Raw genomic sequence first — 18,168 nt, forward strand, 5'->3', positions numbered from 1 at the left:
TAGGGATTTCTCTCTAAAATAACATATCTCAGAAAACTAAACATTCAGAAGACAATTACTCCTTTGGAAATAAACTTAAATCCCCTGGACAATGCAAAAAAATCACTTTAGCCAAAGAAACTCAAGACTCCCTCAACTCTTCTATTGGTAATCTCAGATGTAATATATATCCGCATGATAATTTAGTCTCTTATGGGCAAGACTCTCTGTCATTTTTGGATTGAGCACTGACTTATCCACACCACCAATCTCGGCCACAGCTATAGACCATGCGGTTGATAATTCATTATCTCACTCATAGACATTACTTAGTCATTCTCCATAAGGCTGATTTGAGTCCCAGTAAATCTTTGTGTTCATAGTCAAAGCTCTTCAGTGTTCATCATGCTCTACATCTCTTTCTGACCTCAGGTTTCCTGTGTTCAAGTTCTCAAGCTCAAGCCTCCTTTTTTGCTCTATTTATATAATTGGACCTGTTTTGCTATATTTTACAATCATATAGAATCACGTGAACCTCTTGGAATGGAGCAGTGTGCTTATCAATATGACAGAAATTTTCACAGTGTCCTGGAATTTCATTCTTCTTGACTATCTCTATTAATAGGCTATGAGCATTTTTCAAGAAAAGGAAACATTTTCTTCATTATTGCCTACTAAAGGATTTATTGTAGCATCATCATTCGGTAAAATACTTGTTAAATTAATCAACATATAAATGTAAGTGTCAAAATGCCTACTTCCTATCTAAACTAATAATATCTCGTGATTTGAAATTATCATTGCTCTGCTCTGACATCTTGTTTGAAAAAATTTCTGTCTGAATTTTGTAGAACCCCTTGTTTTTCAGAACCGTAGGTAGGAATCATCGTAACCCTTAACAATACTAGCCATCTCTTAACCTCCTTATTCAACAGACTGAACCTCTCTTTTCTTCTTTGGGTGTACCTCCAGGATCTCCACTATACACATATTTAGGGCAGAATCCTATCTTTTACTCATTAAGGTACCAGATGGACCCCTATGATTAGAACCCATGGGCATCAAATTTTGATGTTTTCTTAACTTGTGATGTTTTCATATAGATGATAGTGAAAGATCACGATGATACTCAACTACATTATTAATTTAGGGAAGTTCTTTTGCTGTTACTCCTCACGGTGGCCTCCTTGAGTTGAATTTCTTCAAGTCTGAGTAGCAGCTCATCTACTCCCTTATTCACTGTATTTAATTTCCGGGAGCATAAGTCCATTTGTGTGAAATTGGTCAAATTAGCTAAACTCTCAATGAGTCAGTTTCCTAATATGAAAAGTAGGGAGAGTAAGAGTAATTTCCTCAGAAGGTAGTTGTGAATATTTATTTAGACAAGGATTAACATGTGCTTACAAACATGCCTGTTACCTTCCAAGTGCTTAATAAATTGTAACTATTACTACTGTCCTAAACAATGCCAGTTTTAATTTAATGACATTCAGCCATCCAATACAATTTAATCAAAAATAATTCAGCTTTACACATCACTATAGTGTTGTTACAACTGTTGTTGTATAGCACATTATGCAGTATCCCCTCATCTGCAAATTGAGAATTACAATGTTTTACTTAATTTATTGATATGAATAATTTACATTTCTCTTTTAGATATCACTACTCTGAAAGCATTTGATTATGAACTTACTAATTCCAAAACTTGTAACATATGCAAACTGGAATACCACAAAGAGAAGAAAGAGAAAAGAGAAAAGGAAGTATTTGAAAAAATAATGGCTGTGGAACCTTTCAAAATTAACGACAGAAACTAAAAACAGATACAGGAAAATTAGAGAAAACTATGCAGTATAATATCACATTATACAAAATATATTATATTTTACAGATATTTTATACAAAATAATATAACATCATACAAAATATTATAACTATTCATATCATATTCAAAATGCTGCAAAATCAAAAGAAAATCTCTCTTTTTTTTTTTAAAGATTGGCACCTGAGCTGACAACTGTTGCCAATCTTTTTTTTTTTTTTATATCTTAGTTGCAGGTCCTTCTAGTTGTGGCACGTGGGATGCCGCCTCATCGTGGCCTGACAAGTGGTGCCATGTCCACGCCCAGGATCAGAACCGGTGAAACCCTGGGTTGCTGCAGCAGAGCGCGCAAACTAACTACTTGGCCAGAGGGCCAGCCCCAAGAAAATCTTGAAATAATCCAGAAGGGGGAAAATACAGCTTATCCAGAGAGGAACAAGGGTAAAATTACAACTCACTTTTAATCAGAAAGTGTGCAGGGCTAACCCCATGTCTGAGTGGTTAAGTTCTCAAGCTCCACTTAGTTTCGTGGCCCAGGGTTTCGTCCATTTGGATCCTGGTTGTGGACATGGAACTGCTCATCTAGTCACGCTGAGGTGGCATCCCACATAGCACAATCAGAGGCACTCACAACTAGAATACACAACTACGTACTAGGGGGCTTTGGGGAGAAGGAGAAGAAAAAAAGAAAGATTGGCAACAGATGTTAGCTCAGGTGCCAATCTTTAAAAAAAAAAAAAGAAAATGTGCAAGTGAGAGGGGAATGGAATGAAATATTTTATTTAAAGTGTTTAAAAAGAAAAACCACTAACCTACATCCAGTTCAATATTCCTTCAACAGTGAAGGAAAAATAAAGGCTTTGTCAGACAAACGCAAACTGAATGAATTCATTATCAGCAGACTTGACTTGCAAGAAATGTTTTAAAAGTTATTAGACAAGGGATAATTATACAGGTCAGAAACTCCATTCTACACGAAGAAAGGAAGAACTTGAAGATGAAGTAGCTGAAGATAAAATAAAATATTTTTTTCTATCTGAATCACAAAAGTGAAATGTTTGGTCAAATGCATAATAAAACACTGTATTGGCTATTAGATATGAATATGTGAAATGAATGACACCATGTCATAAAGGATGGGGTGTAGGAACTGAGAATACTCTGTGTTAAGGTTCCCCACACATGAAGAGATACATGTTATTTGAAGGTGGATATAGATTAGTATAAAAACGTATATTGCCAATCTAGAGCAATCATTAAAAAATTTTAAAGACATAATTTATACACTAATGGGAGATAAAAGAGAACCATACAAAATTTCCGTTAAAAACAGAATAAAGAGAAATAATGCAAAAAATAAATCAATAAATAAAGAATAGTTACAAACATGATAGATGTTAGCTCAGCTATGTCAATAATTACTTTAACTGTGAATTATCTAAATAAATAAGTTAAAAGGCAGAGAGTACCAGAGAAAATTAAAAAAAGAGATTCAGCATATGTTATCCACAATAAATAAAATTTAAATATAAATATGCAGTTAGGTTAAAAGCCAAGGGATAGAAAAAGATATCTTATGCCAACACTAATCAAAAGAGTAGCAATATCAATTTCAGACAAACTATATATACTAAGAAACTATAGAAAGAAGAGCAGCTTAAGAAAAAAGCAAGCAGAAGAAAAATAGTAAAAATAGAGCAAAAGTGAAGCAATTAAAACCAGAAAAGCAAAAGCAAGAAATCGTTAATATTAATAAACCTCAAGCCAAGCTAAACAAAAGACCAGGAGACAAAGAGACAGAAGACACGAAATAATCAGAAATAAAAGGGAAGCCAGCAGTACTGATCCCATGAATATTAAATGGTAATAAAGATACATTATGAGGCAAAGGGCTTAAATGGACATTTTCCCAAAGAAGATATACGTATGGCCAATAGGTACATGAAAAGGTGCTGAAAATCATAATCTAATTCTCAGGAAATGTAAATCAAAACCACAATGAGGTATCACCTCACACGGGTCAGGACGGCTACTATCAAAAAGAAAAAGACAAGTGTTTGTGACAATGTGGAGAAAAGGGATCCCTACTGCACTGTTGATGGTTTAGGAAAAGTCATTAATTTGCAGTTTATCAGTTTTTAATCTTGTTATAAGAATGGCAGTTTCCCCCCCATTTTTCTACATTTATGAACTAAAATAGAGTCCCTTGATTTTTAAAAAAATTATTCTTAGCCATCGCAAGTAATGTCTCCCAAGGCCACCTAATTAAAATATTTCTGTGTAAGCCTAGTGTGCATTTCCTAGGCTTTTCTATCTCTGAGGATTCTTTTTCCCCTGAGAATAAAATGCCCGTATTTATCTAAAGTTACTCAAGTAAAATACATGTGATTTTACTGTTGAATCAAGGTTCTTACCTGGAAAATCACAGAAATAATGAGAGAATAGTCTGCATATAATCTTCTCTTCTTGTAGTAATATGTAGAGAAATACAATCGTAGATTGTTTATTGTCTTGCACCATATCTCTGATCTCGTTATTTGATAATGTGATTATTTAGCTATCATTCTGCACTATTAATTATCAGGTTACCCCCCCTTGTGGTTATACAGGTACATAAATTTGACAAAATTCATTTAACTCTGCCCTTAACAAGGATATATTTTACACTCTGTAATTTTTATCTTAATTAAAATAATTATAATACTAAAAATGGGACGCAGCATTTCAATCAAATGATCAAGTGTTTGGCTATAAAAAAATAGTAAGGACATTACCTATTATGTTTTATTTTTTCTCATAATTTATACCATGGTTTTTGTATGCATCTTCACACTATATGCTCAGATCCTAAAACACTGATTCATAGTGTCTAATATAAGATTTGAATGATTAAATACATCATTTTATTTTATGCTGACACAGAGTTAAATGACTTTCCCCGGATAATAGTGTGCTAGTGGAGGTTACTTTAGGGCGAGTGTAGACTTGGAACTGATTGGTTCTGTTTTCATTACAAATTAAACTAGGATTGATAATTTCATAGACACCCCCTATGATTCTGCCTAGCAAGTATAGTCTCATTTTGAACTACATGTTTTTTTACATCTAATCAAGTGTCAAGGATTTGTGTTTTCATTGAGTGCTAGTAAGAAATTAATTGCTTTTAAATTGGATAAGAAACTGAAAGTTGAGGGACTTTACAATTTTAGTATTTTTAAAAAATAATTTGTGTAGTAAAACACAAAGAAAGTAGAGAAATGACTTTTAGGCCTTTGGAATTATTGCTTTGGCCCTTCATTGCCAAAGATAGTATATGCATATCTAAGTTTTACAGATTTAATCTTTAAAAACAGTAACTATTACAACATGGTTTGTTTGCCTTTAAATTCACTTTCAGTGAATAAGAACTGATATCCTTGAACATCTTTGTAAAATAGGAAGTACATTATTTCTACTTCTATAATTTGTCTACTTATACAGAGCCTCTACAATTTAACTCATGCAGGAGAAATGTCAACTTGGTCACTTAGAGTGGTTCTAGTAGTGAGAAAATATTCATCAATTGCATCTCATACATAAATTGCATCTCATACCTTTAAATATACAACTTGCATTATTAGATTTCTAGTTTAAATAGAAGGAGAATTGACTGAAGAAATAGTAATTTAGGAACTAACGCTTCTAAATACTAAATTTAACCTTTAGTTAAACATCACAAATTATACATTGCAGACTATTTCCTCTTCTTCTGAAAATCCATAGTAAAGTATTGTAAATGGTGGAAGGTATATATTAATTGAAGAGACCATTTAATGGGGCCAATATTGGGTGAAATATTTCAGTAACTTTTGGAATATGGAAAGACGGAGAAGCATGGATTGACATAGGTAGAAGCTGGAGGTTTTAGATTTAGAAAAGAACCTGGTTAAAATTTTCCTCTGAACTCTCTGTCTCTATAAGTATAGAATACTTGTAGATACCAATATTGTGAAAACTCTAACAATGAAGATAAAAAAAATACACACAAAGAAGGCAGAGAATCTAACACGGGGATTTTGAAACAACCCCCCCTAACTAAAAGTACAGTGGATTTGTAATTAGAAAATAATCAAATATAAAAAAGGAAGATGAAAGTGAAAATAACAATCCTCAGGAAAAACCTGTGAATCACTTCAAGGAATCACTTCAAGGAATTGAGTCCATCTGAAAATGGAAGAAAGAGACTTCAAAACTTCCCCATTTGTCTCCAGATTCAGAGGATAGGTTTATTTTATTTTATTTTTTGTAAATGAGAAAACTCACAGCCATTTTTCTACTTCCCTAAGTTCTGAAGGGTGAAATAGTCAAAGTGATGTTTTAGTACACGTATCTCCAGTAAATAGACATGGTTGCACTCTTAAAGAAAGTGTGAAAGTTCCACATGTTGTGTGGTGAGTATTGGTGGGGATTTATTGGATTTTGATAAACAATAACACACACGTACAAGCTCTTTTGTGAAAAATGTTGGGCATGTATCATGTGACTAAATCCTTTTTTGATTCCTTTATTTCAGATGATCAAAGAAACAGGCAGAGGGGATAGTGAAATAAGACAAAAAAGTAGTAATGGGAGTTGTATACAACACACTGCCTTACAAGTGGATACTTTAAAGACTTGACTGTGACAAAAGAGGAAAGGAAGAAAAAATATAAAGCAAAATTTCAATAGAAGACCTGTGAAAACATAAGAAAAAGAAAATATATGGCAAATAACTGTTATTCAACACAATAAAAAAAATAGGAATAAAAACCAAAAAAAGAAATGGAAGAGAAAATAAAGGAGAACAAGAGAAAAGAAATTTAAAAAGAAAAAAATTAAAAGGGGAAAGCTGAAAAGTAAAAGCTATTTCTGAAAAATCACAAATTCAGAAGAAAATTTGAAAGATTGCTGGGCAAGTTCAAAACCTTAAAAAAAAGTTAAATTAAAAGATAAATATAAAGCCATGCAAAAAGAACAATTTAATTATTGTAATAATAAGAAAAAGTAAAAGGAAAGAACAGTATACGAAAAGGCTTAAAAGAAAGATTGATAATATAAGAAAGTTCTGCAAAGATATAAACTGAAATGGAATTATGAGTCAAATGTGTAAAAATCCAAAAATCTGATGTCTCGTTAATTCAAAGTTGTGATTAATAGAACAAATATGAAGAAGCTCTCTCAAAATTCAGAACCTTATTTTTCAATGACAAAAAAGAATTTAATAGATGTGGAAAACAAATATTGGAGAGCCCAAAACGTGGAACCTTAGTACTATTGCAGGAGAGAAAATAAATAATGGGAAGGAAGAGAAAAGACAGATTGCTACCTGGGAGAATGGATTGTATAAGACAAATATAATTACAAATATAGCTTGAAAAACTGATAGATGATAGACAAAGATATACATAGAAATATGTTAAACTACGACGAACAATGTGTAACAGTCATTAAACACAAAAGTTAAAGATAAATATCAGATTGAGTTGAAAAAGTAATTAAAATGAACTATCAGTAACTCAGTTAAAATATAAAAGCATTGCCTTGTAAATAAGGAACATGCCTTATTGTTTACAATGACAAAAACCATAAAAATACCTAAGAAAATTTCTAAGTATATTAATGAGGGATGATTAAATGCATATTTTTTAAAAATAAAGATACCAAAATTCTGGAGTTCATATTTACTTATTTAACAAACATAATTGAGCAACACTCTGTACCAAATAGTGCTCTAGGCTTTGAGAACAGCATGTTGAACTAATTACAGCTCTTATTTTCACTAAGTTTACATTCCAAGTGTAAAACAGTTTATTAGCTATTAAATAATTGATATTTGTATGTGTATGTGTATCCAGGTAGTTGTGGTTTTTATAAAGAAAAATTAATCAAGATAAAGTGAGAATGATGAAGTTGCTATTTAAGAAACTACATTTAAAACAATAAAATGGCATGCTTTCTTCATCACATTGTCTAATTGAATATGTATTTATATATGCCTTTTGATGACCATGTAGAGACTCATGAACTCACACGTACTGAATAAAAAGTGACAGCTTAAGAGAGAGCGGTCTGTCAAGAAAGACTAGAAGAACATTAACAATTATTCTGAGCATGGCGTTTGGAATATAAAGAAAAGAATTCCAGAGGGAGGAAAGAGTATGTGTAAAGACACACTAGTGCGAGGAAATATGACACATTGCAAGATGGAAAACAGTTCCGTATCAGTTAAAATATATGTTTTGAAAATCTCAAACATAGGATTTAGCTGGGTCCCTAGAGTTTTACAGAACGAATATTCTCTGCCTCCTAGGATGGATTTCCAAATATTTTAAGACACCTGTTATTTATTCTCGAGTTTTTCCAAGTTAATCAATGCCATTACATTCACATAAAAAGGACAACATTTCCCACTTATTACTTGCATAGGATTTGGATTGTAAAACCTAAAGACAAATTTAAAATCTAACATTGGCTTGCTGTTTGACAGTAGGATAACCTACCTAGTCTCTTTAACTTCCAATAAAAAGCCCCCTTTCCTAACTGAAAAAGCCTTCTTTGATCCACCATAGAACAGTGATTTGGAGATACTTTTTAGGTATCATCATTAAATCTGAACATGCATAATTCTATTTAGGTTCACTATTATGATTCTGAAAACATCACATATTTAGTAAAATATTTCCTAGAGAGTTATAAAATCAAATCAATACTTATAGACTTCACAAGTGATCTTTATTCTGGGCACACATATATTAGGAAAACATGGAGATATTAGCTTTCCAAAGTGAATTCATAGTGGAATATTTTGAAGATGAACAAATCAGAGCAATAAATTAAAGAATGAAGTCCTTCTAGCAATGCGTTAGAGAGCATCGTGGATATAGATTATATAATAAAAGGATAAAAATTTAGCAGTAGATTAAAAGGCTATTTGTGGTTGACTTCAATCACTGTCATAATATAAAAATAAAGAAAGAAATATATTGAAAGAGTAGCTGATATAGGCTGCAATTTTCAATAAGCTTTAACGGTATTCTTTTATAAAAACCAAAGCTATTTTTTAAAAGTAGTAAAGATGCGTTTTTTAACTGTATCCTTCAGGGCTTGTTTCACTTGTTTATTTCTTAGCGTATATATAAAAGGATTTAATACAGGTGCAACTGAGGTAGTGAGTACTGCTACTCCCTTGTTTAAAGCTACCCTTTCCTCTGCAGAAGGTTTAATATACATAAAAATACAGCTGCCATAGGAGATAGAGACAACAATCATGTGGGAGGAACAAGTAGAGAAAGCCTTCTTCTTCTGCTGGGCAGAAGGGATCTTCAGAATTGTTCTCATGATATTTGCATAGGAGAGCAATACCAGTGCCAATGTAATCAGGAGTGTGACAGTGGCTAAAATAAAACTTAACAGTTCTATGACTTGGGTGTCTGTGCAGGAGAGTTTGAGGAGAGGGGAATAGTCACAGGCAAAGTGGTCAATAGTACTGGCATCGCAGAATTCCAACCTCAGGCCCATGATAAGTCCAGGAGAGACTGTTAATAACCCAGCTAACCAAGAAGTGAGAACTAGTTGGGTGCAGACTCTGTTGCTCATAATGGTCGCATAATGAAGGGGTTTGCAGATGGCCACATAGCGGTCATAGGACATGGCAGCCAACAGGAAAAACTCTGATACACCCAAGAAAATGATAAAAAACAACTGTGTCAGACAAGCATCATAGGAAATTGTTTTATCCATAGTCACTATGCTGACCAGGAACCTGGGGATGCAGGCAGATGTCAAGGATACTTCTAAAAAGGAAAAATTCCGAAGGAAGAAATACATGGGTGTGTTGAGGTGGGAATCCAGCAGGGAGAGGAGGATAATGATCAGATTTCCCATAATACTCAATAAATACGTTAGAAATAGAAAAAGGAAAATTACAATTTGCCAGTTTGGGTCATCTGTCAGTCCTAGAAGAATGAATGTCGTCACCATTGTATGGTTTCTCATGGTGTGAAATTCCTTCTAATACCATTAGATCTGGAAAAAAAGTAATTAATCTCATGTTTAAAAATGCTTCGCTGAAAACAGGTTTAAAAGTAATATGAGGAACCAAGTAACTCAGTTGAAATACTTATGCCTTTTTACTCCTATGATTTCAATCATTTTATCTAGCAGTCAGAACCACAGGCTTAATCCTGCTTATTTCATCTCCTTTGCTGGATACTCATTTTCCTAATTCTCTTCCAGATCTTCTTTACATTGTAAAAGAATGGCTATATTATCTCCTGTTATATGTATCTGCAAGTTTCTCTAGTTTGAAGTTTTGTCTAAAATACTGAGAAATAATCTTACTGAGTCTTTCAGAAATCTTACTGAATCCACAAGAAAACATTTTTTAGCTTGTCTTGGTTACTTTCTCCATTATTAAAATAATCTTCTGCTCAGTTTCTTTCAGCAAGATAAATCTTTTCTGTATTCTTCTACATTTTTAACAGCTAATTAGGACCCAACTCTTGTAACTAATCGTTTTTAAATGGTTATTTTCTGATAGTATATTTCTGGTTGGTCTTGCGTTCCTTGGTACAGCCTATTAGAACTACTTTTGATGGAAAGAAATTTTAATGAATTTTAGTATAATGTAAGTCTCAAAACTAGTATATGAGCATGATGTTGGAATTTTTTAATGGAATTTGGAATTAGTTTACTTAATTGTTCGGTCGGTTTGAACTTCATGAATATGTTGATGTAAATAATCCGTAAACAATCTATAAATCAAAATTGAGGTGAGTTTACCATGAGCCAGCCCTGAGGATCATATAGCCTGGGAGAATCCTTTCACAAAGGAAGGGAACAGTCCAAAGGAGGGAGGGTGTACAGAGTGGTTATATAGCATCAACGAGCTTGTATCACATACGAAGCTTTGCTGGGCACAGCAATTCGGTGAGCACAGCAGGTTGGTGGTTGCAAGGCGGGTGGTCACAGGGTGAAAGTGGCAGGTCAGCAATCAATCCTTAGTTTAGGGAGGGATGTTTATCCTTAAGGAAATGCCAAAGTGGGGGAAATTACATCCTTATCTTTAAGGGCATTGTTCTTGACTTTGGGACATGGTAAATACTTAGAGCAGATATACAATGCATGCTCACTGACCATGTCAGGTCCTTTTGGAAAAACAAATTCAGATCAAATTAGTTTTATACCAAATGGCTTCCTCATATACACCAATATATCCTATTTTTCTCATTTATTTATCAAATAACTTTATCAATGTAAGAAATATTTTACATTCAGTACAATTAAAGTACCAACCTCTTTACTAAGTGTAAAGGAATATGTACCAGCCAAATTTTCAATAAAAACTATTGAGAATTACTGTTCATGACGCTATTCTAATAGACAAATTCACTCTTTCAAATATGTACATTGAATCTTGAATCATGAGTTTCACAAATATTTATTCTAAATCTGAATTAAGTTGGTTTAATCTGTGGTCACACATTCAGAATAGAATAGATTATACAGCAATTACTTTATACATAAAACAACAAAATACTGAAAATACTCACTATCCATGAATTCTGCAAGGGTTTTATTCTTGATGCATTGTGAAATTTTCTTTTACACCATTAACTAGAAAGATAATATGAATTATTTTTCCAACAAAATATGTATTTCTTTCTAACCCATATTTTTCTTTGCGTTCTCACTCTCAAGAAAGATCTTGATCACGTTAAAATCCAGGGATGTTTAATAACAAACTTAAACATGTGTGGACCCTCTCTCTCTCTGTCCCTCCATTCATCATATATGTGGCGTTTTCAAACACATTTTTCTGAAATCTCTCCAAATAAAAAGTGAATAATGTCTGGATTCCGCATAACTTAAAATCTGAATGTCCAAGTTATTAATCTAGAATCAAAAGAGTAGAGGATTTTTTCTGCGTGTGTAAAAAGAATTCTGGTCACTCACTAGAGACTCTCAATCTTTGTTAATGATTTTGCCTCCACATCTTTGCTTTTTAATAACAAAGAGCGTATTTACTCAAAACTGGTATAGGGCCCTAGGGATGCATGAGGAGAAGATACTAATTGACTATTTTCATCATTAATTTTAAAAACAAAACAACAAAGTTAATTAAGAGTCTAGTTATGGCATCTATGGGAAACCTGAAATGTTGATGTTAAAATGGAGTCTGATGTCTTTACTGGAGATTACAAGGGCGTATAAAGAACTTCAGGCTTTTCAAAGTGTCTGAGCTGAGATTGGTCCAAAGGAAGAAGAAAACTAGAGTTCTCTCACTCTTCATTACAAACGGAGATTCAAGAGAAGAATGTTGCAATCTATCTATTGACAACATTGTTTATAACCTCTACAGAATATATAGAGTGTATAACCTCTATAATTGAATAGTCACCAATTATATGTGCGTGTAATTTTTTTTTTAAGATTTTATTTTTTCCTTTTTCTCCCCAAAGCCCCCCGGTACATAGTTGTATATTCTTCGTTGTGGGTTCTTCTAGTTGTGGCATGTGGAACGCTGCCTCAGCGTGGTTTGATGAGCAGTGCCATGTCCGCGCCCAAAATTCGAACCAACGAAACACTGGGTCACCTGCAGTAGAGTGCGCGAACTTAACCACTTGGCCACGGGGCCAGCCCCTGTGTGTGTAACTTTTTAGGTAAAAAATATTTATTTCTTATCTGCCCCACACAACGTCTTAATCTCTTATAATGACCTTTATTATACTAATAAGTGTTAGCATATTTATTATATATTAATACAGAGGCCAGGAAAACAATGGTATAACCGACTTTTTAGAAAGTATCTAATAATAGAAGTGTAATTAAATAAAATCCCTTTAGAGAAAAATACATCTAGATTTTTGTTTGTGTTCTCTAAACCACAGAGATGATTTATTCTTTCCTTAAACATAACTCAAAATTACAGGAAGATAAGAAAAGTAACTCTTTCAAATTTATACTTTATTAGGAAAACTATAGTTAAAATATGTAAAAGTTGACGAAAAACCACTTGAATTGGTAACAGAAGCTAGAGAGATTTTGTAGAGAGAGTGATATCAGTAATTCATTATGATCATATATAAAGTAGGAGATTTGCTTTGTGAAGGATTAATTATATTTTAGAAAATGTCTAAAATTTAAATACAAAACCAAATAAAAATGTTTTCAGTGTTTACGTACTGATACATCCTCTTCAGATGGGCTTTGAAAACAGCAGACTAAGATGGAATACTGGCTAGGGTTTCCTAAGGAGAAAATCTATTATGAGTGATATTGAATAAAAAAAGTTTTTAGAGACTAGACCTATTAGGCCATGCACGATTGTGGAACTGATGAAAAAAGTATATGGAAGATTGTTGCCTTTGTTTCTGATGCTACTCCTGAAGTTGTTGTAGAAAGAAAGTAGGAAGTTCAGAAGAAAGCCACATGTGGGACAAAGGGAAATCTTATTTATAAATATAAGAGATTACTGAAGAAGCAATGTGGACTTGAGAAATTAAAATTCCAAAAAGAAGGGAAACTTTCAGAGGAGACACCAATATCCACAGGTGTTTTTCACTTGGATCATCTGCTATATCTGACCTGTGGTTAATGATGAGAATTTGGGCTTGGTCCTAGTAGAGGATTGCTTTTGTGGGTCAGACAGTCAAGAAAACTATTGGCAGTCTATATAGATGGAGTGAAAAATTGGAATATTGAGGACCTCAAACAAATGGCTAATTTTACCATTAAAGACCCATGCTAACTTCTAAAGCTGCGTGGTATTTGAGGCTAATGAGTAAAGCAGATCCAGCAGCTTCTTCCTTGAGATGTTTGCCAAATTTTGAAGATGAATAGAGCAGGAGTCTAAAGATCTAATCCCTACATTTCTGAAAAGCATGCAGACTCTGGGAGCTAAGAAGACACACATCCCATCCCCACCCCAGCGTATTAATTGGAATCTTTGAAGAGCTGCACATTACATATACAAGTGATCCAGAGATAGGTTGAGTCTATCTAAATAAATCCAGCTTCAATTCAACATAATTTCCTTTTTTGATTAATTTCATCAGCCTCACCTCTATCTGCATATCAGAAAAAAACAATAACTTATCAGAAGCATACAAGGATTCTTAAAAACAATGTCTGGCATTCAACACAAATAAATAATCAAAGATATCGGGTTATAAGAACAATAAAAGACAACAGAAAAAACCGTAAATGATACAGGTGTTGGAGTTAAGATATGATGATTATACAATTATTAATGGTATGTTCAAGGGAATAGAACAAATGAATAAAATGATTAAAATATGGAGACTGCAATAGATAGTTGAAACCAAACAAAGAAATCAATGAACTTAATAGCATTAAACAATATAGTATCTAAATTTAAGAACATATTAAATCACTTTACTAGCAATTGAAGGCTGGAAGGGTAAATTGGAAGACAGGTAAGTAATAAATACCCAAAATAAAGAAATAAGTACATAGAGAATAAGATATCTGTGGGGCACAGTCAGTAGTTCTAACATACATGTAAATTGAATTCTCAGAAGAAGAGAGAGAATATAGGGAAGAAGCAATATTCAAGGCAATAACTGCAAAGAACTTTCTAAAGTGCTAAGATATCAACCCATGGACTCAAGAAGCTCAGTGAAGCCAAGCAAAAACCACACTCTGTGGCCTCTTCACTGAAGCTTACTGAAACTGAATGCAGGCAAAGCATGAGTTCAAAACCCTTGGTAATGCGTGTTTGTATCTATCCAGTCAGTAGCTGGGCATACTTTTCTGAAGGCAGGGCTATTGTCAAAGGGAAACTAGAATAGGTAATAATGGGATGATGTAGAAATACCCCATATAATAGTAATTTCTCCGATTCACCGGTATTTCTTTCTTCTCTGCAGCAGAAAGGAAAAGGGAAGTTTCCCTAGTGGGAATTCCACACAAAGAACTTGTTATTTAGGTTGAAAACGGTGAAAGACAAAAAAAGAACACTGAAGTAACTCAGAGATAACTATACCCTCAGAGATGATGTTTTAAAAAAAGAAAGTATATGACTTTCGAGGATAGAGAACAAAAAGCATTGATGCTTCTGCCTTAGCCCCTTGGATTGTCTACTCTGGGGGAACAGGCAGATTTCCAGAACTCAGGTGCTCAGAGTAGGTGCTGCATGGAGTTGGTGCTTTCTTATGAGGATGTGTTGCTGTAATGGATGCTTTGGTCCTTGGGAACTCAGAAGAAGGACCTCATATCTCTGAAGATGGGCACAGCTTACTCCTGCTTACACATTTGAGGGCCAGGGTGTGGCTATTTCTGAAAACAGTAAAATAGGCTGAAGCCTGGAGCCAATCGCCTTTATGAAGACAACTTTCACTGCAAGGGTCATCAGGCAGAAGCCAAGACCAAAAAATTGGAAAAAATTAATCCTTTTGTTTTCTCCCACTTTCTAATTTTGTGTAGTGCCTCTTATTGTCAGAGCCTATCAGGAAGCCTGATGGCAAAGGAGACTGGGTAATGTAGTTTTCAGTGACTGATTCCCAACATCCAGAACTAAGTATTAAATGGTGGAATTGGAGCTGAAAAATTATCAATAAAAATTAGCATATTTTCCTTTCTGATATTTTGCATGATTTTATTTCCTTACATTCAAGATCATAAATATGTCATTTGGCTACTTGAGGCCATGAAATATAAATAGAAATGCTGTGTCATTTACAAATGGAGCTATATAACAGCCTCTACTTTATTCTCCACTTTAGTTTCCTCCTGACCGTTACTAATGATATTTTAAATGATATTAACTTGGGTCCCAGAAGAAGCAAGATGAGGAGCAGTGTCTTTAGCCAACCTACACTTGACACGTGTTTGAAAGGAGAAATAATTTTGTTTTAGCCATTGAAATGTTGATGTGGTTTGTTAATGAAGCACACCATAGACAATCCTCAATGGTATACCAATGACGGCTTTGTGAACAGTTGCAGAAAAACAACGCAGACGTAGCTATCCCTATCTTTCCCTTGCTCTAGTATCCCTTTACATTTTCCCAACTATTTCATCCAAAAAATATGTTGGTGGTGACCTTTATAATTTAAACATAATTTTGCAAGTTACTAAAGAGAGATTTTTCACTGAACTACGAGAGGAGTGAATGTCACCCAAAGAAAAATAAAACTGATGGTAATTTGCCCTTCCTTTGGTGAAGAGATTGAACTTACTTTTGATTGCCTGTGAGATATTGACTTTACGTTTTTTACTTTATTTTATTTTATTTATTTATTATTTATTTTATTTATTTATTATTTCTATTTTATTTACTTTATGCTGTTCTTTCTAAAGTTGCTCTTCTTCATGTTTTATATGTGTAGAAGTGTTTTACTGAAGTAAGAATTAATGGAAGAGCCTGTGGTAAGTGGCGTGCATTTTATAATCAACTTTTGCTCTCTAACTTCTTAGTTGAAGCCGTGAAGGGAAAAGGCGCTCTTCCAAGTCCTAGTTTCTTATAGGAAAATTTTGTTCTCCAAATAAAAATCTTCGCACACATCTTCTAAAAACAATGGATAAGAAGAAAGAGTAAATATGATTACCCATAGCTCAGCCCTCAGCATAAGAAGACTAGAATAATCATCCCTAAGTCCAAACCCAAACAAGGAGTAATGTGGGAATGTTGTGAAGGGAAGTTAGTTGAAGTCTCAGAAGTAGCAAAAAATTTAAAACAAGAAATAAATACACACTGATAAGATAATGAGGGTTCACCTCAGAAAGACTATCTGGCATTAAAAAGAAAAAGAATGAATTTGGTGCATCAGATTGCCAGTTTCCAGGGAATCCAAAGGAAAAGGATCGAAAGCTTTCAAAATCTGAACTTGCTTTCTTAAAAAGGCCTCACTTATGAGGCAGAAAGAGGACCTTGTGTAACAGTTTTCTATGCTGCATAACAAATTACCACAAATTTAGCACCTTAAAACAGCATACATGTGTTATCTCATAATTGCTTGTGGCTATCTGCAAACCTCTACTACATTGTTCAACCATCTTGATGACAAATAAAAATGGCAAGCAATAGGATATATTGGAGTATATGAGGAAGCCATTTGGTATAAGCCTAATTCAGCCTGACTTTGTTTTTCCAAAAGGGCCTGACCTTGGCCATTGAGCATACATTGTATATCTGCTTTAGATATTCCCTATGGCAAGAATAAAGGCCCTTGAGATAAAGGTGCAACTTCCCTCCCCCTCCCAACATTGACATTTCCTTAAAGATTAAGCATCTTTCCTTAGGCTAGGAACTGATTGCTGCGCTCACCTGTGATCACCCAGCTCAAGACAATAGACTTGCCTCCTGCTACGCCCTCCAAGATAGCAGACCCACTACAGCAGACCCACTACCTGCTGTGTCCATCAAGTGCTGTCTTGTGACTATTGTAAAAGGGACATTTCAATCCTATGTGAAACATCCTCTTTGAGGGTATATAACCACCCTGTATACCCCCACTTCTTTGGAGTGCTCTGTTCCTTTGTGGAAAGACTCTCCCGGGTTATAATCCTCAGATTTCAGCTCAGAATAAACTCACCCAAATTTTCATTTATAGATTGGTTATGGATTATTTTCATTGATGATATTATAAGGTTATAATATTCCAAATAGTAAAATTGTATAATTATATGATACTAATGCAATTATGGTACTATATACAATGATATAAAAACACTCATTTTAAAATTTTTAGGATATAGAATTAATAAACAAATATTCATAAGATAAGAGATAATATGAATATATATTTTAACTATGGAAGGAATTACTAAAAAAATATACGAAGTTCTAACAGCTGTGCCTTCAAAACATTCCCAAGATTTTATTGTCTTATCAGATGCATAAACTTTAGATACACAAACTGTTCATTCAAAGTGTTTGTGTGTGTGTGATTCTGCACGCTGTAGTTTATTGATGTACGGCAGAGTTCGTTTACCAGAACACACAGTGGAAGGAACTGAAAACCTTAGTAAACTGAATGACTAGGCTTTGTGCTTATGTGTTTTGAATTTTGATACCTAAAGAGAGAGTCTACAATATTATATTTTTGTAGAAGAGAGGTATGGGGTATCATTTAAAATGGGAGGACTTAAAAATAATTTTTTTAGTGTCAAGCACCAAGGAAACTATTAAAGTGTTTAGAATAACAGAATTTTCCATCGAAAGTGGAATATCTTCTCACCCAGGGACACCAAATAAAAGAGACACGCAACTAACCTCCCTTTCCCATGTCTATGGCAAATAATTACAAATAAATTGCACGATTATTTCTTTAAGAATGGGGAAATGACCTCAGAATCCTTTTCAACACAGTGTCAACATCATT

General features: G+C 33.8%; 1 protein-coding gene across 1 annotated transcript; it reads right to left on the reverse strand.

Moving 5' to 3' along the window:
• Positions 1 to 8,875: 8,875 nt before the first annotated feature.
• On the reverse strand, positions 8,876 to 9,817 carry LOC124249367 (olfactory receptor 6C74-like). The gene has a single exon (XM_046680281.1). It carries the CDS (start codon positions 9,815 to 9,817, stop codon positions 8,876 to 8,878), a length of 942 nt encoding a protein of 313 aa, XP_046536237.1.
• Between the last annotated feature and the right edge of the window lie 8,351 nt (positions 9,818 to 18,168).

This window comes from Equus quagga, chromosome 1 (genome assembly GCF_021613505.1).
Source record: "Equus quagga isolate Etosha38 chromosome 1, UCLA_HA_Equagga_1.0, whole genome shotgun sequence".
NCBI classification, from domain to species: domain Eukaryota; kingdom Metazoa; phylum Chordata; class Mammalia; order Perissodactyla; family Equidae; genus Equus; species Equus quagga.